This window comes from Rhipicephalus microplus, chromosome 4 (assembly GCF_043290135.1).
Source record: "Rhipicephalus microplus isolate Deutch F79 chromosome 4, USDA_Rmic, whole genome shotgun sequence".
Lineage (NCBI taxonomy): Eukaryota > Metazoa > Arthropoda > Arachnida > Ixodida > Ixodidae > Rhipicephalus > Rhipicephalus microplus.
In genome coordinates, this window is record NC_134703.1 from 68,170,292 (window position 1) to 68,194,840 (window position 24,549).

At 46.6% G+C, this 24,549-nt stretch overlaps 3 protein-coding genes across 4 annotated transcripts in view; 1 reads left to right on the top strand and 2 right to left on the bottom strand.

Moving 5' to 3' along the window:
- The window catches only part of row (zinc finger domain-containing protein relative of woc), a 126,510-nt gene extending 121,941 nt beyond the window's left edge, over positions 1 to 4,569 (bottom strand). The window contains exon 1 of one of the 2 annotated variants that reach the window (XM_075892913.1): positions 4,288 to 4,569. The gene's annotated coding sequence lies outside the window, so the exon portion shown is untranslated. The other variant, XM_075892914.1, reaches the window with a different exon arrangement.
- Positions 4,570 to 4,608: 39 nt separating this feature from the next.
- LOC119171412 (kunitz-type serine protease inhibitor PPTI-like) overlaps positions 4,609 to 24,549 on the top strand; it is a 122,622-nt gene continuing 102,681 nt past the window's right edge. Inside the window, exon 1 of the mRNA XM_075892917.1 lies at positions 4,609 to 5,070. Coding sequence (XP_075749032.1) covers positions 4,959 to 5,070 — 112 coding nt within the window. The 5' untranslated portion in view covers positions 4,609 to 4,958. The remainder of the gene's footprint in view (positions 5,071 to 24,549) is intronic.
- The window catches only part of LOC142813971 (uncharacterized), a 70,638-nt gene continuing 51,198 nt past the window's right edge, over positions 5,110 to 24,549 (bottom strand). The window contains exons 2-3 of the mRNA XM_075891936.1: positions 15,283 to 15,517; positions 5,110 to 8,726 (exon numbers count right to left, since the gene is read on the bottom strand). Coding sequence (XP_075748051.1) covers positions 8,489 to 8,726; positions 15,283 to 15,517 — 473 coding nt within the window. The 3' untranslated portion in view covers positions 5,110 to 8,488. The remainder of the gene's footprint in view (positions 8,727 to 15,282; positions 15,518 to 24,549) is intronic.

Sequence of the window (24,549 nt, forward strand, 5' to 3'; positions counted from 1 at the left end):
CGCGCAGTGAGCATCAAAATTTCGTTCTGAAATTTGTAACATTCTCATTTCATAGATTTCTATACTCTAAAAACAAATAATATTTTATAAGACCACTCAATTATTGGCCAATCTCCCACAGTGGGTATGAGCCACAAGTGAAGGTCGACAAGAACAAGAACATTGCCAGGTGCCACCATGCTGTCATATTCTGCCAGTGGCAAACTGATTGGCCAAGTGCGCTGCTATGGCCTCTCTGATTGGATTAAAATGCCACTGTTATTAAATTATCTATCATCGCTGAGTACGACAAAGTCCCGAAAAGCATCCCAGTGTTTTTTTTTGTCCTCGTACTCTCCAGCGCAGAAACTACCACCTGTGTCCAAATGCACCAACAAGCCACTATTTTCCCACTTGTAGACTCCGCGTATGCACTTAGATGGCTAATATCTATACTCCAAGCCTCAGTCGTAAGCCTCGTCATCGTGCATGTATAAAACCACTCATTCATGAATTTTTGATTAATATTTGTAACTGCGACAGTGCAACGAAAGATTAGATTGTGTTCCAACGTTTATCGAACTTTTACACTTGATTAATGCGCAATTATTGTACCACGCCTCTTCCGCCCTACGTGAAGAAGCTACCCACATGCCCCTGAAGGGAACTTCATAAATTACACGAATATGGCCGCACTAAATATTTAAACGTCTTTATGCTTGTACCAAGGGTGTTTAAGTGCTCCATTGTCAAGAATTCCCCGTTTCATGTCTAAAGCCAAGCAGGGAGGGCCAACAAATATAATTTCCTTCTTTTCGGGCAGTTCAATGCCAACGAAAATTATGTTCTTTGCAATACACGAATTGAATAGCAGATAACATTAGTTGTCTCACCTATCACTTTTCAAGTTTTAGGAGCAACGCTCCTTAAGGCGTGGGCTGTGCGTCCCCTGTATGTGGCCACCCCTCGTTCAGTTCTAAGTATTACGCTAGCCACCGCCCGATCTAAAGGGTACAGCCATATCCATCCGTCCATCCGTCCATCCATCCATCCATCCATCCATCCATCCATCCATCCATCCATCCATCCATCCATCCATCCATCCATCCATCCATCCATCCATCCATCCATCCGTCCGTCCGTCCATCCATCCATCCATCCATCCATCCGTCCGTCCGTCCAAAAGATGCAAGATGTTATAAACTAGACGGCGGTACGTGTAGTTGATTATGAAAGATGCGAGGTGTTATAAAATAGGAATGATGCCACATATGGCGCGTGTCATCGTTCGATATAGTGCGGCGACGTACGCTAGGGGGAGCGTTGCAATAAAATCGAGTGGGCAAAATGTACGGAGGATTCATGGTTTACCAGGTTTACCTCCGGAGCTTCGCCCACTCATCATCATTCACTTCGTGGATATGGCGGCATTTTTTTTTTGCCGGACGTTTGCTTGTGCACAAGGTAGTCATAATTGCAACGTCTTAAGCAACGACCTTTAATTCGACATGTCTGTATAGTGAGAGCTCCATTATGCGTGCAATAAAATAAACGCCATGGTCCTTAGAATTACTTATGCGTACCTTTTCTAGTAAAGGACACACATACAGAATATTGACGTGTTTTCATGGTGCTTCAAATATGCGCAATAATTGCTTTTTAATTGACAATGACACAAGTATAAACGCTGAGCATTGAGCAATATTGGTGGGCGCTGCGAATGGGATCGGCTGTTTGGGGTATCGTTTGGACATTTTGGCGCCGTTTAGTATACCGTTAAGGGTGGACAAACAGACAAACGTACAGACAGAGAGAAAGACAGACAGACCAAAATTTTCGCGTCGAAGGTTCCCAAGAAAGACTATAATCTTTAAAAACTTGAAGCACGCGATAGGGTATATAATATGGCACCATGCGCGTCGCCTTCTCAATTTCCAGCCTAGCTTCGGTTCTCGGTCGGCTGCATTTCCGATGGAGGCGGAAATGTCGTAGGCCCGTGTGCTCAGATTTGGGTGCACGTTAAAGAACCCCAGGTGGTCGAAATTTCCGGAGCCCTCCACTACGGCGTCTCTCATAATCATATGGTGGTTTTGGAACGTGAAACCCCACATATCAATCAATCAATCAATCAATCAATCAATCAATCAATCAATCAATCAATCAATCAATCAATCAATCAATCAATCTTCGGTTCTCGGTACATGCCTCAACCGTGCCGTAATGGAACAGGAGAATGTGCGCGGAACATTGGTCGTTTCAAATTATTTTAAAATTCGTACTGAGAGTACAGTTGTTAAATGCCATGTACTCCATAATTCTTCCTTTTGCGATTCAGCGAGGGGCCCAACATGCGTCTATAAGGCAAAGCTCGAATCTACGCAGCTACTTACCTTTTTTGACACTTTGGGAGCTCATTGAGAGTACATATGTCTCAGCACTTTGTAATCAGCGGACATTTAAAATTGCTACTTGTTGATACACATTTGGACGCCTGGCGCAATGCAAAGCTTCTGCCGCGCAATATCACACCGATTGTGGAGACCCCTTTCACTACATGACATTCCTATACTGTTTTATTTTTCTACCGAAGATATTTCGCGCAATAGCGTACCTTTGTGATATAACATAAGCTTGCCACGCAGATGGCCTGGGTTTCATGTTCACTTGAACCCAGAAATATTTCTATTTTTTCTCGACTTTTCAGTCGTGAACAAAATGATGATTTTTTTGCTCACAACATGGCGCTGCCGACGTTGGAATTTCTGCAAAAGGCGCTCTTTCCCACTGCAGCAAAGATAACATGCTACACGAATGAGGCAACAAACCACCTTTAAGGGTGTAAACTTTTGAAGGTGCATGTATATTATGTGTACACGTTCAATTTGAGGCTGAGCGAGAGCCACCATAAACGCAACATTTACAAAAAACTATCTCGTACGAGCATGCAAGATGAAGATCGGTTCATTTTCATCGCCGGGAGTGAGCCCACGTATTCGCGGTTGAGCGTGCCTCCGGACGGGGCTCATGCGAGTAATTAATCACCCGCCGCTGCTGATGATCCCAAAGTTCTGAACTAGCCCGCTCTTCACCCGTTAATTATTTGAGGGGCGAGCCGCTATACGGCGGTTCGTTTCGCAGAACGCAAAACGGGTGGTTCGACGTCGGCATGATCTTTTTCATAAGGATCGTCGATGAAAACAAGATGAGACGCGTTTATGTGTTCATCTGAAGTTTTAAAATGCACCGTTTAAGAGGGCGTTTCACTAACATACACTCTGCTTTCTGCAGGCAGTTGCTGCAGTCTCGTGGATTCTCTATTCGTTCATTAGTTCTTCAACTGTGGGGCAAAATGCACGTCCCTTGCTGCAGCCCGTGAAGCAAATATTAACAAGAATAATCACAAAAAGTTATCACTAACTGAAACTGGGGCAGTTCTGATTCTGTGATAATGTTTAATCAGGAGACTGAGCCGAGCTTCAACGAGAGTAAGTTTGCGATTAGACTTGCTGTATACTCGTCAATCATGGGTTGCCATGGTTATACCGAGCCGAAAACACCATTTTGGAATCGTGCAATAAAACTCACTCACATGGTTGTTGTTTCCCAACAGCCATTAGTATTGTTGACTGATTGATGCGTGGGGTTTAACGTCCCGAAACCACCACATGATTATGAAAGACGCTGTAGTGGAGGGCTACGGAAATTTCGATCACCTGTGGTTCTTTGCCGTGCATCCAGATCTGAACACATGGGCGTACAAAATTTTTGCCTCCATCTAAAATGCAGTCGCCGCTGCCGGGATTCGATCCGGTGACCTGCGGGTCAGTAGCTGAGTACCTTAGCCACTAATCGCGGTGGCGGGGTGCCATTAGTTTTGTCCGATGCACCGTTCTACAATTCGAAACCACGCCCCCACCGAGTCATAATAGGCTTAACGTAGCGGAACTGCGTCGTTTGCTCGTCGGGCTGATAAAATGTCCGCACACGAGTCGTGATTATTGCTGGATATAAATGAGTTAAAAATTGTATCCCCTTGCGGACGGAACAATGCTGTGCAACAATGATCAGTTCCAACAAGTAAGTTCCGCTTTGGACAGGGCTGAACTTCCGGCAACTTTCAAATGATTTGGCAAGCCACAATACCGTAAAGTGCATCAAATACCTCAAGTAATACACTCACTTGGTGATGACTTTCGTTTTGGTACCAGTTGTAACGGTAAAATATCGTCACTTCTACTTGAGGATGCACTTGAAGCACATGCATGGACAGCTCTGGTTAACAGTTCCGTCACGTAAAAAAAGAAAAACCTGTTGCGTCCGGTGATGCCCGTGAGGTGGAGATGACGGCGATGACGAAGGGTGTACGGGTTCGTTATTCTTGCATGGTCGGCGAGGCCACCCGCTGCGGTGTTCAGGCGCAGTTATGGTCGAAGCTTAGCCACTGGCCGTGCTCGTACATGGGCGAGGTCATATTGCGAAAACACTCGTTCGCCTAGGTATGTGTAACGTAACCCCACAGCGTTGGAATAATCTGTAGTAGTCACTACAGCGTGCGCACAAACGAGAGACACGAAACGACGAAGCTGTCGATCACATCATTCGACTGCGCACGCGCCGTTACTTGTCGTCAGTACTCGCTGTTTTCAGGGTGCAGGTCGAACTGAAAGCGATGCACTCCGTTGTGTTCCTCGTTTGTAGGAGGTTGCAGTTTCCGGCCAAAGGCTGCAAATTCGCTACACTGAAGAACCGTGAAAGCTTCCAGCTTGTCCTTAGCGTATGCTTGGCGCCAGTGCATGCTCGCCATCAGATGTGACGTCATCAAACCCGCGATCCCTTTGCTGGTCATTGTGAGATGTGACAACTGGGTTCAATACTATAAACGTGGTCGAGGAGTAACCGAATCACGTATATGACGCATAAGTTGTCGCTGCACTGGTACGGTACTACTAGGAACAAAAACTGCCAAAGTGTGACTGTGCATGCCTATGTTGTGGAACATTGCGTGCACGAGTGCAACACATGTGAAACGTACGATTCTAGTCGTCTTCGGAGAAGCTTGTCAAGATGGCCGCATTGTCGTCGTTCGAAAAGGTACGTTTGTGTCAAAGAAATGTGGCCACGAAGTTGTGCTTAGAGGAGAACACCTTTATTTCAACACTTTCCAGCAATAGGTGTCGTGAGAAGTACAGCGTTTAGGAACACAAATGTACCCACTTCACGCACCGACTTTGGTAGCCGGCGTAGTCACAAAGTACAGCATACGGTAAGACGATGCAAACACATGGCATAATAGTTTCTTAGCGTATCCGTCTGGGTGAGCATCTATGATACAAAACAAGGTTGTTCTTATCCACAATATGTACATGGTATGTGTGCACTTAATGGGACATCCTACTTTCGGACGGGGAATGAGCGAACAGGACACTGCGGGAAGGGTCGTATCAGCACACGTTGCGGTTGATTGTTTGATTGCTTGAAGGATGTGACAGACCGAGGACCTCGACAGCAACTGAGATCACTTGCATTAGGATGAAATGCACGAAAAAGGTAACAGCCTCTTTTCCTCAGTTTCATTGCTATATACTTGTCAATGTATAGCATACATTGCCGTGAGCCTACATGTCACAGGTATTTCATTAAAAAAAAACAATGTTTCGTATTCTTTATTCATAGCTTTACAGTGTATAGGCTGGCGATTATTGACTCTAGTGTCGGTATTATAGCTCCAGCGTGGCATCGGATTGTATATTTAGCCACTCGAAAGCTATTGCATCTCCGCAACTGACCTGCCGCAAACACGTCGACGAGAATGTCTTTCGATCAAGTCAAGCCTTCCTAAAACGTTACCAAAATCAATGTCACAAGTCTAGCCCAAGATTTCCCAGTGGGTTTTACGTTCGTTTAGTTCCCCTGTAAAGGGTTAGATGAACTGAAATCGATTACCAAACGGTTACGAAACGCGTACACTTAACGGAGGGCCACTAAAAGACGCGAAACAAAATGAAACCAGGATAAGGATGCCGACAGAGCCACTGCCCCCTTTGAAATGCCTTCCTTTATTTAACATGTTTTGCTGTTTCTCGACGTATTTAGACAGCTGTCGTAGGGAAATGCACGATAAAAACAAATGGGGTTCAGCTTTCAGGCTGTGGTGAGCAATGTGTACTTATACGTGATATTTGGTTGTTAACAACGTTCTAATTCAATCAAGCTTGTGATTGCATCGGAAGATGGACATGTGAAGCTGAAGAAACTGCTCTGGAAGTGCGCCCTTCCTTATACAACGATCTGCTAAATTTATTTGTAGGGCTAAGCTTAGCAGTACATCGTCTGGTTTGATGTTTCTTGACCTAGCCCTTTTGAAAAGGTATGCGGAATATGCCAATCGAAACGAGTCAACGGAAAACCACGTAGATACCGGTTAGTGTCTTTTTGTGAGGTAGTGGTACCCTCAACGCGAATGCAGCACGTTCGCAGGTCTGGCTGTTTCATTCGACGAAGGCCAGTCGATGAGCGGCTTGCTTGGGATATGTGTATGCACGCATTGTGGATACGTAAATGCTCCTTCAAACCTTGACACGAACGATCGCCTCTCTTCCGGTGGCGTAATTTCCGGCCGATAAGCACCGACACAAAGGAGCGAACCTTATTAGATCGATAAAGAGTCGAAGAAAGCTTGATTGCTGCACCTCGTGAATCATGGTGCGATTGGGGGAGAGGGGGAAGGACACCAAGATTGAGCAAGGATTCCTGTGTGCTATCGCGAAGAAAGCGCTGCATTTTGAATCAAGAAGTAAGCACGATATAGAAACAGACATTTGCGATAGAGACAGCGTCACTCCTGTTTCATGTCACACTGATATAATATCAGGTTTATACCCGCCAAAGCCACGATGTGATTATGAGACATGCCGTAGTGGAGGGTTCGAAAAAAAAATTTACCACGTGGTGTTTTTAACTGGCACTCACATCGCACAGTACACGGGCTTCAGGCATTTCGCATGAATCGAAATGTGAACGCCGCGACCGGTATCGAACCCACGACCTCCGGGTCATTGTCATAGGGGAATGCATGAAAAAACAAACGAGGTTCAGCTTTCAGGCTGTGGTGATAAATGTGTATGTATACGTGCTATTTGGTCGTTAACAACGTTTCTAATTCATTAAAGCTTGCGACTGCATCAGAAGATGAACACGTGAAGCTAAAAAAATTGCTTTGCAAGCAATTACCTTCTTCACACTTGTGTACCTTATTGCAGGAGTATCGGACTCTTTGTGACTGGTTGATTGTCATTTTTATTTACCACAGAAAGTGGCGTCAAGCGCGTCACGTGGTGTGTCTCAATTAACTGTAATTGAGTTCGGCCACATCGGCAGACATATAGTAACCTTTATTTATAGTATTGAGCTTAATTTTTCTGGTTTTACTCATGTCCGGAGCAATTTGAACGCAATCTTCGGTGATGTGGCCTCCTCTTACATCTATGTATGTTTTGTTCTTAGGGCCCAGATTAACAGTTTGCAAAGATGGCTTGAGTCAATGCTGTAAGCATGTTTAGATGTACTTAGGTTAAGTCCTAGTGTCGATGAGGTGACCGTTTGGACGCATGCTTGACACCACTATATAATTTGTACCTAATATTCCTTAGTTCTTATCTGAAAACAAAAGGAAGGGGATTTCGTTTCAGGAGCCATCAATCAGTACATTTGCGCTTACATAAAATACTTTACAAGCACAAGTTTTATGCACTGAAAGAACAAAAAGCTAGGAACTCTTTTTTTTAACTATGATGTAGTAATGTGGATGATTATAGACCAAAGTTAAGATCTCAACAGCACAGTTGATCCTCCCCATTTTTTTAATTTCCTTGCCTGTTCATTGTTATGGCACGGATGCCACAACAACCTTTTAAGCTTGTGATAGCGACGGTGGTGTGCACACACTTTCCCGTGCTGTCTCCATTACACGGCTTTCTTCTCTGTACCGTACATGACCTCTCGGAAAACTTTGAACACCTTCGTGCCACCGAGCTCGACGTTTAAAGTAGTTCCCGAGGCATGTTGACTGCTAGCGCGTCATTTCGAGACCACCAGTAACATGACTGCACCGATGGCGTTCATGGGTGACTTAAAACGGTGAAGGCTTATGTGTTGCTGGTTTTTCAATACGTTGACAATAAAATCACGCAATCCTGCATCCCGTTACGAATTGATTTTGCAAAGTTAAAGAGCATATGAGACAAAGACCTAAAAAAACACCGACACACAAGACGTATATACGTCTACGTCTATCATGCTGTTTACCTTCGCAACAGGTCGCACCAACTTACCCCGACCATGGCACCCCAAGCCGATGTTCTAACCATGGTTTTTCGAGATATTATTCTTTGGGGTGCGATATCATCGCGATATCTCTGCGCTGTATCACGCGGAGGTGAACCGACTTGGGATAATGTGAACCACGTTGCACAAAAAGAACACGTGTAACAGTTTGAATACGGACGCCCTCTCAGAGGCCGAATCTGGCTGCGGCGGAATCTACGGCTGCCGCGGCGGCAGTTGAAGGAGGCGGCAACACTGAGGGCGGCTTGAAGTAGCACGCTCCGCAGAATGGCTGGAGATTGCCGGTGGCCGAACCAGACTGCGGGCCGGCTGGGGTGCTGCCGTTGGTTGTCCCGTGTCCCCCGGCCACGCTAGCCGGTGCCGCTGCGCACAGGGAGCCCAGACCACTGGCCAGGGCCAAGCACCTGCAAGAAATAAAAAAAAATCTTCAAGGTCAAAGACGAAGGCTTCTACTTCCCCACGAGATGCCTTGGTTCAGCGTGCATTTTAGAATAATTTACCCACTGCCGCTGTTCCCCGAAGATAACTGCGGAAAACTGCTGCTCCAAAAGGAATGCCTCCGACGCACCCCACGAGTGCTCACACTACCGCGTGGTTCTGGCCTGCCGGGTGGGCTTAACCGCTTAGAGGAGGTAGCGCTTCGGAGGCTTCGTGTTGTCGTTGCTCTTACGCCGGCAGTGACCACCCACTGTCCGCAACACTACCGCGCAGCGTACCCATGGAACCACGTGCCACTTTCGAGACGCTCCTATAACTGCAGTGGACGCGATACACTTGCTCTGGTCGTGCCCGGGCCTAGATCAAGCGCGCCTTCGTCATCTAAGAACAACCGGTCACCCTCCGGACTTACAAGGGTCGATAAAAGGACCATTACACCGACTCTGGTTGAACTTTATGCACAAGCGTAACTCGTTTATTTATGCGTGATGAGCCTCTGCTGTTTCTATGTGCATTTGTTATGCCAAAGGGAGTCTCCCGAATAAAAAAAAGTATTTTTTGTTGGAACGCAGACTCACCCTCGAACTCAGGAGCTTAAACCTTAAAGGGGTTTTGTTTTTTATGCGAGTGACCTCCACTGTTCAACAAGTTTACCCAAAAGAAATGACTGCAAGACACCATTGAAGCTACTGCATGACGCCAGTTAAGCTTAATTGTTTGTATGGTACTACCTTTTTATACATTGGAGCAATTACTCATTCAAAAAAAAAGAAAAGAAACAAGAGCCATGCCAGGATCTTTAAGGAAACAGGGTAAGCCCTATAGCCGCTAGGTATTTTGGCCGAAGTTATGTACCTTTTTCTCCATAACCTTAAAAGCTGCAGTAAATATTTCACTATAATTGTGCTCATGGCCGATTCCTCTTATTACAGAAGAAGATTTAGGACAGGAAGTTGTAATGCTCACTTTTTGTAATTTTTTTACATTAGGTACCTAATTATCACTCGATAATAGCTATTAGATGTCGTGTAGCAGAAAAACACGTTTTCACACAAAAATATTGCTAATTCTGCTTCAGTGTATTCCCCATTACGTTATATAAATACTAGTCCCAAACTATGATTCCAGATATTGTGGTTGCTGAGAAAGAAGAACGTAACTACAAAAGCATGTTCTGAGATGATCGCATAAAAAGTTCAAAATCTTCATTATTTCAAAAGTACAATGAGATAACAGTAAATTGACGGACCTGTTCTTTAGACATCCACCAAATACTTGTCACGAATATAATTTTTTTTCTTTTTGTGTTGAGTTATGCCTGGGGAGCCTTATTTGTCGCCTGCTAAGCAGCTGTGTCAGCATAGTACTGTCGACACAGTTTGAAGGGTGCGAAGTCCCTGCACTGTGCAGGGCCCTGGTGAAATTCCAAAATAGTTCAGAACATGCACACTGACTATATTGCCATCATTGAAAGCGAACACAGCATCAAGAGTGCATACATAGTGTTTGGTGCCCAAGGAAAACTTTTTTTTTCGGAGCGTGCCCCCACACAACAATCCAACGACTCGTTATGGTTTTGAGTTTTCCGATGGATGCATTTAGCAAAGTAATTCTGGATTAGCTAGTTCCAGATAATTTGGCTTAACAGCCTCAATAACAGATGCTGGGAGTTGTTCTTTACGAACAAATTGTTCACATTCCGATGGAGGCGGAAATGCTGTAGGCCCGTGTGCTCAGATTTGGGTGCACGTTAAAGAACCACAGGTGGTCGAAATTTCCGGAGCCCCCCACTACGGCGTCTCTCATAGTCATATGGTGGTTTTGGGACGTTAAACCCCACATATCAATCAATCAATCAATCAATCAATCAATCAATCAATCAATCAATCAATCAATCAATCAATCAATCAATCAATCAATCAATCAATCAATCAATCAATCAATTGTTCACATTCAACTGGGCTTCGTTGAATTTACACCAAGTTTTGGCGTCCTTTTAGCAAAAGCCGTGAGATTGATTGCTAGCCTTTAATGCCATGTGATGTTGGGTTACGCACCACTCGCCGCTTATCAGCCCGCACCAAAGTCTGGCTCATCTGCTCCGGACGATAATCTGTTATCGCACATGTGCCTTGATGTGCGTTCCCGCCCCCTTCGTTCACGGCGTGCCTTTATAATCGATACGCACCACGCCGTGGGTCATTCTTTTGTACACCTTCTTACGGCAAGTGTGCCGCATTAAAACTTACGTTCTTCCTTATTACGGCGTCTTCCTCTCCCGGATTTGAGCTCGTCTCGGTCAAACGTAATGGTGAAAATATGTGGACCTGACAGCTTTTCGCATGTCCTCCAAGCTGCCTGCATTTATTTTAATGGCCCAACAATAACAGTTTTGGTGTTGGACAATGATCACACTAATAAGACGTCTCCGACCAGATATATATTTACCAACAGAAAGCTTGATGCTTCTGCTTTGTTTTCGCAGTTCTGAGCGAATTATTTACTGAACGGCCCCACCGCGGTGGTATAGTGGCTAAGGTACTCGGCTGCTGACTCCCAGGTCACGGGATCGAATGCCGGCTGCGGCGGCTGTATTTTAGATGGAGGCGGAAATGCTGTAGGCCCGTGTGCTCAGATTTGGGTGAGCGTTAAAGAACCCCAGGTGGTCGAAATTTCCGGAGCCCTCCACTGCGGCCTCTCATAATAATATGGTGGTTTTCGGACGTTAAATCCCACATATGAATTATCAATCTTTTTTGGATGTGCTGAATGCACTCCAGCTTGCTAACTGTGACATCTACATATGACTATGGTGCTTGCACTGCATATAATATCTTGGTATACGTACTTATGGGGGCATGGTAGGCTGCCGCACATATTTTGAAATATGCCATTTCTAGAGAAAAAAAATATTCGTACTAAGACAAAAAAAAAAACCCACCTGATTCCGGTTCAGGAAAGGCTGCAGATTTCAAATAATGCAAGAAAAATAATTTTTTTCGATATTTTTGCTTACCCTGTCCCATTAAATAAATATATGGCTATGACACAGAGTACTGGTGTCAAAGATCATGAGTGACACTTCATTTTTGTTTCGTACCGACGGTGCTGCGTTCACAAGGCAGTTAATTATACTGTCAAAGCAAATATGACTAAACTCGACGTTCTGTAAGCGAGTGGGATAATAACAATGAGGTTGAACCTCATATTGAACTAACCTGTCCGTTAAGTGTCACCAAAGCGGGCGAGGGCTCACTTGAGTTTGCATAGAATCATTCAGCGCGAGAAATGTGGCCTGATCTCTCACTCTCTCTCAAAGTCGCAGCTGACTCTCCGAGGAACACGCGTTCTTGTCTTTCGAACAACGCAATCACGTATAGACCTGCGAAAGGAGAGAGTGTGCGTGCGGCGGTGTCCTGCCGCAAAACGCGCACGCACTGTTCTTCGATGCATGCGTACACAGCAGGGCTCGAGCGTGCACCGGGCCGGTTCACGAAGTGCCCGTCGGGTGGGAATAGGGAGGGATGGAAACAACGGGGAAGAAGGGAGAACACGAAGCATGCAATCCGTCCTCGTCGCTCGTTTCGTCGCCTGACTTCCGACGAGGGGAAATTGGGCAGGGCGAGCTCGCTAAATATTCATGGCCATAACCATTACAAGCTGTTCGCGGGCAGGTGCTGCTCGCGGCTGGAGAAAAAAAGGGGGCTGCGCCGGCGCTGCATTATTGAGCGACCCCAGTTCAAACACGGCCCCGCTCCCGGGCTGCGACGAAATCCGCCTCATTTCGCGAATCATCCACCTTGTTGCGGGACAAAAAAAAAAAAGTCGGGTCTGGCCGCGGCGACTTGCTGGTCATCGTGTACATACATAGGTCCGATCGGCAGCCGCCTGTGGTCGAAGACGCTCAGTCTCGGTGGTCGCTTTACCGTGGTGGGCGTAGCCACCCACGCTTTCGCGCCACCGCTCTGCTTGAACCTGGGACGACAAAGTCCTCGTTGAGAGACCATTGCGGATTCGGTTCGAGGATCAGCGAAAACGATGCCGTCCTGGCCGAGTTGGCCACGGCTGCCACGTTTCGCGAACGCGATCATTTCGCGTTCTGAAACTGTGGGAACCACTTCATGATGCTTCTTTTTTACTCAAAACACGTTTCAGCACTACCCGCGTAGAGATTACGTTGTAGCAATTGAATAACGACGGGATAGACACAAATGCAGTGTAGGAGAATGATATAGCGTTGGTATAGAACGGCTACATTAGGACATCAATGGACGCGACTCAGATTGAAACAATTAGACCTCTTTCTTATTCGCAAGTAGAGTCTCGCTACACCTAGATGCGTTAACGTCTTTCCGAACCTCATGCTGAATTAGCTTCCGCGGTGGCACAGCGGTTGCGGTGATCGGTCTGAACCTGAAGTCACGGGTTCCATCCAAGCAGCGGTGGTCGCATTTCGATGAAGGTGAAATGGAGGTCCATCTTCTTAGATTTAGGGTCTCGTTAAACATCGCTTCCAGAATGTTTATATATACTTCATCTACGCCCTGATTCCGCAGTGTCTGCATGACGGCTGATATTTCTACTGAATCAAACGCCTTCTCGTAATCTATGAAGGTTATGTATAGTGGTTGGTTATACTCTGAGCATTTCTTTATTACCTGATCGATAGTATGAATGTGGTCAATTGTTGAGTAGCCTGTTCGAAATCCTGCTTGTTCCTTCGGTTGATTGAATTCTAATGTTTTCTTTACTCTGTTAGCAATTACCTTTGTAAATAGCTTGTATACAACAGAGAGCAAGCTGATCGGCCTGTTTTCTTCAAGTCCTTGTCATCTCCTTTCTTATGTATTAAGATGATGTTAGCATTCTTCCAAGACTCTGGTACCCTTCCTTAAGAAAGCAACAGAATACCAATCAAGAAGGGTGTAAGGCAGGGGGACACAATCTCCCCAATGCTATTTACCGCGTGCTTACAGGAGGTTTTCAGAAGCCTAGAATGGGAACAGTTAGGGATAAGAGTTAATGGAGAATACCTTAGTAACCTGCGCTTCGCCGATGACATTGCATAGCTGAGTAACTCAGGGGACGAATTGCAACTCATGATTACGGAGCTAGACAAGGAGAGCAGAAAGGTGGGTCTTAAAATTAATCTGCAGAGAACGAATGTAATGTACAACAGCCTCGGAAAGGAGCAGCGCTTCGAGATAGGTAATAGTGCACTTGAAGTTGTAAAAGACTATGTCTACTTAGGGCAGGTAATAACCGCAGAGCCTAACCACGAGATTGAAGTAACTAGAAGAATAAGAATGGGGTGGAGCACATTCGGCAAGCACTCTCAAATTATGACAGGTAGATTGCCACTATCCCTCAAGAGGAAGGTATATAACAGCTGTATCTTGCCGGTACTTAGCTACGGAGCAGAAACCTGGAGACTTACAAAGAGGGTTCAGCTTAAATTGAGGACGACGCAGCGAGCAATGGAAAGAAAAATGGTAGGTGTAACCTTAAGAGACAAGAAGAGAGCAGAGTGGATTAGGGGACAAACGGAGGTTAAGGATATCATAGTTGAAATAAAGAAGAGGAAATGGACATGGGCCGGGCATGTAGCGCGTAGACAGGATAACCGCTGGTCATTAAGGGTAACTAACTGGATTCCCAGAGAAGGGAAGTGGGTTAGGGGGAGACAGAAGGTTAGGTGGGCAGATGAGATTAAAAAGTTTGCGGGTATAAATTGGCAGCAGCAAGCACAGGACCGGGTTAACTGGCGGAACATGGGAGAGGCCTTTGTCCTGCAGTGGACGTAGTCAGGCTGATGATGATGATGATGATGATGATGATGATGATAATGATGATGATGATGATGATGATGATGAAACATCGCTACGGCCCTAGGTGGTCTCCATAAAAATACTTTTAGGTGGTCAAAATTTTCGGGCCCCTTCATTATGACGTGCTTTATAATCATATCGAGACTTTAGCAAGTAGAAAATCCTAGCAATACATACATACATACATACATACATACATACATACATACATACATACATACATACATACATACATACATACATACATACATACATACATACATACATACATACATACATACATACATACATACATGTATGAACACTTCCAGTGGGAAAGAGGGAGAGAGACAGTATCTAGTTGGAGCACCTGAAAGACGACTACGACGAAGAGCTGAACTCGTGACAGTGACTGACACCTCTTGAACCAGGCAGTTGGTTTTATTCAATAAACCCCCTTATAATACATACATACATACACACACACACATACATACATACATACATACATACATACATACATACATACATACATACATACATACATACATACATACATACATACGTACGTACGTACGTACGTACATACATACATACATACATACATACATACATACACCAAAGAAATTTCACGCATATTTTTTTTTATTTTCTGCAAGGAGACAATTTTTTGTGCACACGTGAACAGCCCTCAATGTGCGGTTTTGAGTCTCACCTGTACTGCTGGTCCAGTTGCGCCTTCTCGATGCGCTTGTCCTTGGCGCGTCGGTTCTGGAACCAGATCTTGATCTGCGTCTCGGTCAGCTCCAGTCCCTCGGCCAACTCGAATCGTCGCGGCCGGCTTATGTACTCGCTGCGCTGGTACTCCAGCTCCAGTCGCAGCGTCTGCTCGCTCGTGAAAGTGGTGCGCTGGCGCCGCTGGCGTCCGTCCTTGCGTCGCCGTCGCTGGACTGCACGAAGAGACAGGGAGAGTGATTGCCACGTGGTGGTCCTGAAGGAGTCTGATTTATTGCTTGATGATTGCAACCATTAGGTAGAGGGCGTTACTGGCGGGCTAGTTTGTACCAACGCCGAGGTGTCGGTTGTGATCCCAAGAACACCAGAGCGAATTTCGGAACACTGACAAACAATTATTTCAAGGTGAAAACCTCTACTGTCTCATACTCGCCTCATGGCGTCCATCCGCCGTCCGTTCGTGCCTTGGAAAGGGGCGGCGGTGGTCTCTCTTTCACTCTCTCTCATCAATCACGAGATCAACCAGACAGAGTAAAAAAGACAATGAAAATAACACAAATATACAATATTAAAAGAAAACAAAAGAACTAAAAGAATGACCACGGGCTTTTGTCGAACACACTTTGGAATTTTTCGCAACCTTGTTTGTGTATCCATGCCGAAACATTTTGCGCTAGCGTTCTCAAGATCATGAAATCATTACTCAGATTATGTCTAGTGGACGGCTCGAGATTTCTTTTCACTGTATGGGGCTGTCGATAATGCTGCTATGTCTAAGTAAACGAGCATGCTAGTAGAAACTGCGTGACTAAAAGGGTGATGTGGTAGTTTAACGGTAAATATATTAATCACCATTGCAGCTCCCGCAAATAAGTTCAGGGTCGTAGGGTTGTAATGAAGTTGCTGCTGGGACAATATCAGTCAAAAAGGCCACGCTTACATGCCGAAAAATAAAACAAAAAAAATGCTCAGTGATGTGAACTGGCCTTTCGTAATTTGTCCGTTTAAGGCATTTTCATGTGCAGGAAGGTTCATGATGTTTAAAGTTGGCAACATAGTTACTTCGACGGTTTGGAACGACAGTTTGCTAAAGAGAACCTTCTTTCAACCACCTGCTTAATCAGTGTTACAGACAAATACCTAAATAGGTGCCAAGAAAATGAAAAGGCCGCCAAAGGTTGGCAATCGGTGCTTTACGGTGTTTATCGCCATTGCAAGAATAATGCCTTCCGCAACAGCGCGATTGTCATGGGCGCACAGGAGAAACCATCGCATAACTTCGAGCGATAAACCAGCATGGATTCTGCGCAATCTTCGTCTCTCCCATGCAGTATTAACGGAGTGTTGCAAGCGTGCCGGAAGTTCATGCACTGCCGATCTCGTCTCGCAGAAAGACGGCTGACGCGAACTACATTCGTTTATAGCAAACACATTTGCTTTTTCGTTTTAGAGCGAATTCCCTTTAGACAAAAAGGGAGAGAAAGAGAGAGGTTGACTCGTGGGCAGGGCGGCCCAAACATATGAACCTAAAGCGGGTAGCAATCAAGAGGTGCATCAAAACGTTCCTCCATGCGCACGCCATGGAATAAACCTTGTTTCAGAATTCAAAGAGCATTGTATTGACTGTTGTAGTGTAATCACGAAACCTCGTGTTTTCTACCCCGCAATGTCATAAACCCACAATTCCTTCTGCGTGCATTCGCACGATGCTCGTTGCAATCGGGGTTAAAAAAAAAGGCGGGTGTTCTTTTCGCCACTGATATCGTCACGAAACGTCTATACCTGCGGGAATATATACAGGTCGCTCATTAAGTGATGCGCGTGTATCAGTCGACAAAAAAACAGGCCGCGCTCTTTGATTTAAAAACCGTCCCACGTGATAAACGTACACGCACGATTTGGCGCCGCTCCTGAAAAGCGGGCTTTTTAAACTTCCATTGATGTTGCGGGAAGAAGACTGAAGCGAAAGAAAAATGACATTGCAGGGGGAGAGTGCGGTGAGGATCGAGTAAAACGGTGGAAAGGAGGCGGAGTTCGCATGTGTTCCCTTCATTAGGCTTAGAGGCAAACCGCGTGCGCCTGAGTTGCTTCAGCATCGGCTGCCGCTGCTTGAAACGGAGCTCATGCAGCTAAACACGCTTGTACACATTATCCATTTCTCTTGGCGCTTCTTTTTAATCTTTCTTTCTCTATCCTCCCATTATTCCGGGTATCGTTTTGAACGCGGAGATTACAGTTGAATCGCATTATTCGTGCTCTCTCAGTCTGCGAAAAAGTACACGCCGGCATTTTGTATGCACCGTTCTCGTACGCACTTTTCCACGCAATCGGTCGCGTTGGTCGTCTAGCAGCGCGTGCGTGGTATTGCGCATGCGTCCGTTGCGAGCCGCGTCGTATGTACGTTTGCGAGCCGTGATTGCCAACTGCTCAAGATTTGGGAGTATTGCTCATTTTGTAGGCGGCGTCGTCATCAGCAGCAAATGGCAGCAATGTTATACAGAGTCGAAAGCGCGTGGCACGCCGTTTTCGTTTCGGCAACCGGGGGAGGGGAGTAGCATCGAACCCGTTGTTACGTAGGAGTAAAGAAATGCGTTGCATCGAGGGGCCGCATGCACCGGCGACCATTAATATTACTAATGCGAACTCTGTATAACGAAACTTTTCGCATAACGGAGACCGCGGTGATAGAAGCTTGATGGGTCGCTCGGTCGGGACGAGTTTGCCGTGAGGTCGGTACCGATTTCTTTATTTCATCACTTTATTTATTTATTTTCGCTGCTCAGTGCGCCGTTCTTGCCACACTCTCCAGAAGCGTGCGCTTGTGTATCTAAAAGGAAAAAGGCAAAGATCGTTTCAGAAGCCTTCTCCCTTTGATACCAAGTAATAATAAAAAAGAACACTCCCAGTGTACGCTTATATGCGCGTGGCGGTGAGTTCCAACGTATTGCCGTGATCTAGTATACGGTGGGCCCAACTCGAATTAATCTGGCGCGGCCGGCGATCCGTTCAACTATTGAGATTATGATAGAGTCGAATGACAAATGGAACCGCGAAGAGGGATGGTTTCTATATAGCACTGGCGTGGGCAGTGTAATTCAACGTCGACGACCGTGAGGCCCGGATGTGCTTCAGGGCCGAAAGAGGGAGGAGCGACAGGCCATGTTGAAACAGTGTTGCCGAAATTGCGAGCGAAAAAAAAAAGGGCACACACTGTGGTCTGTACACTAGTATGAAAACGAGTTTTCAATTTTTATTCGGTGCACTTGGAATGTGCGCGAGGGCTGCGAACGTTTCTCTCTCTTTCTGGTGTACCGAATTGTACGTGCAGTCGAAGAAAAACGTACTCTGTGGAGTTCTTTCTACGCCGCTTCTTATTGCAACTACCCAGCAGGCCTTACCTTGTGTGGAGTAAAATATCATTTCATAGCGGGAGTCATTCGACATTCGAAGTCGGGCTAGTCTCACTATATATATATATATATATATATATATATATATATATATATATATATATATATATATATATATATATATATATATATATATATATATATATATATATATATATATGCTCAGTGATGTGAACTGGCCTTTCGTAATTTGTCCGTTTAAGGCATTTTCATGTGCAGGAAAGTTCATGATGTTCAAAGTTGGCAACATAGTTACTTCGATGGTTTGGAATGACAGTTTGCTTAAGAGAACCTTCTTTCAACCACCTGCTTAAATATATATATATATATATATATATATATATATATATATTGTGGTGAAGCCATCGAACAGTGGGTCGTCCTCTCCAGCGCCTTCTAGTGGGTTGCCCTTTTTAGCAAGAAGAGCAGCTCGTGCAGAGAGTCGGTACCCGCATTGACTGTCGCTGTCAAGCATCGTCGACAAGTGTCCGCCAATAAACATCTCAACAATTTGGTGGAGAGTGCTGTGCCCTTCTAACACCTTCGGTTAGCATTTGATGCCCCTGGAGCTTCGATCCCGCACCGTGCCATCTACCATGCACCAAGACGCCGCACAGCAAACGCTTCCTCCTGCGCCGACGCCATGTTCCGGTGTTCCCCGCATCCGCGACCCTCCTGTCTTCACCGGCGCGGATGGCACCGACGTCGAGGACTGGCTTGCTATGTACGAACGCGTCAGCGTCCCCAATCATTGGGACGAGGCAGGTAAACTCGGCCACCTGGTTTTCTACCTCGCGGGTGTGGCCGGCATGTGGTACAACAACCACGCATCTGATTTCCCGACTTGGTCCGCTTTTAAAACCGCCGTCGTCGACGTATTCGGCCGTCCTGCCGTTCGTAAGCTTCAAGCCGAACAGCGGTTACGTGAACGAGCACAGCAGACCGGTGAGTCCTTCACAAGCTACATAGAGAACATTCTTGACTTGTGCAAGAAAGTGGACGCGAGCATGTCAGAGGCCGACAGAATTACCCATGTTCTAAAAGGCATCGCCGACGATGCCTTCACCATGCTCCTGGCCAAGAACCCTCGCACTGTGGCAGAGATCATTACACTTTGCCAAAGTTACGAGGAGCTGCGACGGCAGCGCTCGATGACCCGTCGACCACCCTCACGTGACGCTGATCTCTCGGCCTTGTCAACACTTCCGGACCACACCGCCTTGCTTGCTGAAATCAAGTCATTCGTGCGTGAGGAAGTGGCCCACCAGGTCTCTTTACTGGCCTTTGCTTCCCCGCAACGTGCTGAACAGTCGTCAAGCACACTTCTGCCTCCCCTCCGCCGAGCCATTCAGCAGGAAATCGCGGAGGTCGTTCCAGAATATCACCAGCCGCCTCCAATATCTACACCACTCAGTTACGCCCAAGTTGTCGCCAGGCCACCCCCACCGATTCCTGTCACTGGCCCTCTTGGTTACACCGATACCATCGCCAGACCCCAGGCCTTCGGAGAAACTGTGCCGCCTACATATACCGACGTCATCCACGTGCCCCGTATGCCGCCCACTATGCAGTTATATCAGCAGCCGGCTCGCCCATCGCGTTCTTCGACATGGATGGGACCCGCGAACCGATGGCGCACTGCGGACAATCGCCCCATCTGCTTTGCTTGTGGTTGCGTCGTTCACGTTGCATGCTACTGCAATCGTGTGCAGCGACCGCAGGTCGCCTCCCAGCCAATCGAGCCGCTTTTATGACCAACCGCCACTGTTACATCGTGCATAATGAATAGCACAGCATAAACGGAGACATCTTGTTTATTTCATCTTCTTCCTTCTCCCCCGTGGCGGCCACCGAGCGCGTGCCACCGCACAGCGCTGTAGTCGGTAGCGACGCCTTATACCACATATCCCCTCTTGCAAAAAAAAAAAAAAAAATAAAATAAAATAAAAATAAATGGTAGAAACACACAAAACTGTTTTTGTCTACTTCCTAACGAAGTCCTTCAATTTCTTTGGGGTCTTCTTTTTACGCTTGCTTTTCCTTGCAGGCGCATTAAATCCTGGACTGGTCAAAGCTTGCGTGCCGTCTGGTGGAGATGCTACGGGGTCTGCCCTTTCATGACCATCCGCTCTTGATGTGTCCCATTGGGGCGCACTAGATGACCGATCAGATGCAGGGGACCAGTTCATAAGGGCAGCGGTTTCAGGCTGTAATGCATGAGAAGACCGATTAAATGCAGGTGTCCAGTTCATAACAGCAGGGGTGCCCGATTTCATTTTGTTGACCGCTCCGGAGTGAACTGCGATTAACTTAGATGCGTTCCACACACGCCCATCGTCCAAAAGGTACGAGGCCGGTCCCCGTTTTCCAATGATCTTCTTGGGCGCGGAAAATTGTGAAGACAGCTTACCGTGAGCTGCAGTTGTCTTAACGCGCACGTAATCACCAACGACGAAACTGGGTTCCTTGGCTCCACGTTTTTCATCGGTGTAGCTCTTCGAGATCATTTGCTTCTTTTTGACATGCTCTCGTAGCTGTTCAATCGCCCTTGACGGGTCCGTGCTGAAGCATCTGTCGGGCAATCCCAATATGTCAAGTCTGGTGCGAGGTTGGCGTCGATGAAGAAGAACAGCGGGTGTCGCACCAGTAGTCGCGTGAGGCGTACAGCGATATACTTGCAGGTAATCAAGCATGGCTGTTCGTACGTCACGACGTTCAAGCAGGGCTAGTTGAATGTACGACTTCAGCACCCTATTGAATCTCTCCACCAAGCCGTTAGCTTGTGGGTAATACACGGAAGAGTTGTAGTGCGTTATTCCACGCTCCGTGAGAAACTCGTCAAAGCTTGCTGAAGAGAACTGTGGTCCATGATCGGATACAATACTACGTGGGTAGCCTTCTCGCGCAAAAAGTTCAAGTAAAAACTTCTTCACTGTAGACGTGGTCGCATCTCGCACGAACGCCACTTCAGGCCACTTGCTATAATAGTCAATAACAGTAATCGCAAAACGGCAGTCGGCCGAAGCTTGCGTGAAAGGTCCCACAATGTCGATGGCAATTTTTTCCCACGCCGCGTCAGGAAGAGGAACAGGTTGCAGTGGCGCTGGAAAGGTACGTGCGGACTTGTCACAAGACTGGCAAATCACGCATGTGCGCACCAGTTCTTCAATGTGACTATCCATGCATGGCCACCAATAGGACTCTCTCAGGCGAGCTTTGGTACGACTAATGCCTGGATGTGACTCGTGGGCCAGATCCATAAGGCGGCGTGTCAACGTTGCAGGCACGACAATCCTGTCACCCCGGCATAGGATATCACTTACAACAGAGAGTTCAGCCTTCACGTAAAAGTAAGGTAGCAATTCTTTTGACAGTGATTTCTTGTCAGGCCAAGAAGTAGTCGTGAAGTGCTTAACTTCACAGATAATCTGATCATTGGCACTTGCTTCTTGAAGTTCTGGCATGGTAACTACGGGAGACAACAAACAGATAAATTCCTCTTCTGGTGCATCGCGGATTAAACTCTGGACGGGTAGCCTGGAGAGAGCGTCAGCCACGACGTTTTCGCTACCTTTCCTGTATTCGACGGTATAGTTGTAGCAGAGCAACCGTGAGGACCAGCGCGCAATCCTTAATGGTCGGTGACCGGTGCCTTTCGTCGAAAGAAGCGTAACCAGCGCTGCGTGATCCGTTCGTAAGATGAAAGGTCGTCCCCATAGATAAACGTGCCAGTGTTCGCAAGCCCAAACACAGGCAAGGGCCTCACGTTCGCCGACTGAGTATTTCCGCTCATGCGGTTGAAGTGTGCGGGAGGCGAATGCGACAGTTTGCAGTGAGGTCCCGTTGTCTTGCTGAAGTACTGCACCTAATCCATATCCTGAAGCATCAGTTGTAACGAACACAGGCAAGTGAGGATCGAAAAGATGAAGCACTTCGCAAGATGTGAGCAGAGATTTCAGGCGCTCCAAACTGCTCTGTGCTGCCGCACTCCAAACGAAAGAGGCTTGTCCTCGTAGCAAGGCGCGCATTGGCTCGACAACATCCGAAAAATGAGGAATGAACTTGGAATAGAAGCCTGCAAGCCCCAGTAGCGAGCGGAGTTCGTTAATATTTGTAGGTGATGGTGCTTTTGTTATCGCCTCAATGGATGACATCAACGGAAATAATCCTTTGGCGCTCACAACGTGACCTAGAAAAGTCAACTCTGCCACGTCAAAGACACACTTGTTGTTGAGCCGGAGGCCAGCATCAGAAAGACGTTGCAATACAGCGCGCAAGTTTCCCAAATGGTCCTCTCGGGATCGCCCATACACGATGATGTCATCAATGTAAAATAGGACACATTTGCACCCTTTCAAGATCATGTGCATCATTTTCTGGAACGCTGATGGCGCCGACGCCAGTCCGAAGCAAACCCTCTTGAAGCGAAATAGTCCATCGTGAGTGATGAACGTGGTAAGGTCACGGCTCTCTAAACTGAGCGGTAACTGGTGATATGCAGAAGCTAAGTCTAGCTTCGAGAAACGCTGTGCCCCAGCCAGGCTGTTCAGGAGCTCCTCAGTTTGTGGCAAAGGAAAACTGTCTACTACCACAGCTTTGTTTGGCTCCCGTAAGTCAACACACATGCGAATCGAGCCGTCTTTTTTTCTGGCTACGACAATAGGGGAGACCCACTCAGAAGAGTCGACACGCTCAATGATGCCCTGAGCTTCTAATTTCTGAACTTCTGCCGAGACTTGCTCGCGAATGACAAGTGGCAGTCGTCTCAGTTTGCTGGCCACCGGTTGTACAGACGCGCGAACTCTGACCTTGTGAGTGAAACCTCTCACAGTTCCCAGCTCTTTTGCAAATAGGTGCTCAAACTCAGAACGTAATTCTGGAGGTAGCACCGGAGTTTCTTGCGTCATTAGAAGACACCTGAGCGGTGACCCTTGGATCTTCATATCCAGAGCAGCGATGCCGTCTAATCCCAGAATGGTCGTTCCCCCAGGCACAACGTATAGTAGAACAGAAGTGCATCGGCCGTGAAATGAGGCAGTAGCAATGAAGCATCCTTGTATAGGAATTGCTGCCTTTGAATAATCGAGAAGCTGGACGGATGTAGACTTCAGCGGATACGCTTTAGAAAAATAGCGTTGGTAAAGTTCTTCGGCCAGGATCGAAACCGATGATCCTGTATCGATCAAAAATGGTACAGAAATTCCTTCTATTTCCAACGCTGCGTAAATTCCCTTCTTACGGCTCCAGATCTGACAAACACTTAAATGGTCGTCTGGATCAGCTGTATCGTTACCTTCCGCTACATGCTGAACATTCTTCTCAAACTTCCGCAATGACTTGCACACCTTTTCAAGATGGCCAATTTTCTCACATTGTCGACACCTATGTGCTTTGGCCTTGCACAGAGAGCTATTTGCAAGGTGTGCCGTAGAACCACAACGATAACATACTTGCTCTTTCGGAGATATGCGACTTTGACCGTGCATGTTATAGCAAGTACATGTGCTACAATGCCGTTCTCTGTGATTTGAAGTATCTTTTACACGATGAACTTGCAAGTCATTTTGTGCAAGTTCTCTTGCTTCATTAGTCGCTTGATCATGCTGTTTGGCAATGGTAAGAGCCTTAGAAAGCGTGAGAGACTCTTCCAGCAGAAGGCGTTCACGTAAGTATCCACTTGTGGTTTTCTCTATGAGCTGGTCGCGTATCATGTCGTCCGTTAGATCACCGAAATTGCATGCTCCTACAAGACTTCTCAGCGCGGTGACGTAATCAGCCGCAGTCTCACCTGGGGCCTGCGTACGTTGACGGAAACGGTGACGCGCTGCAGTGACGTT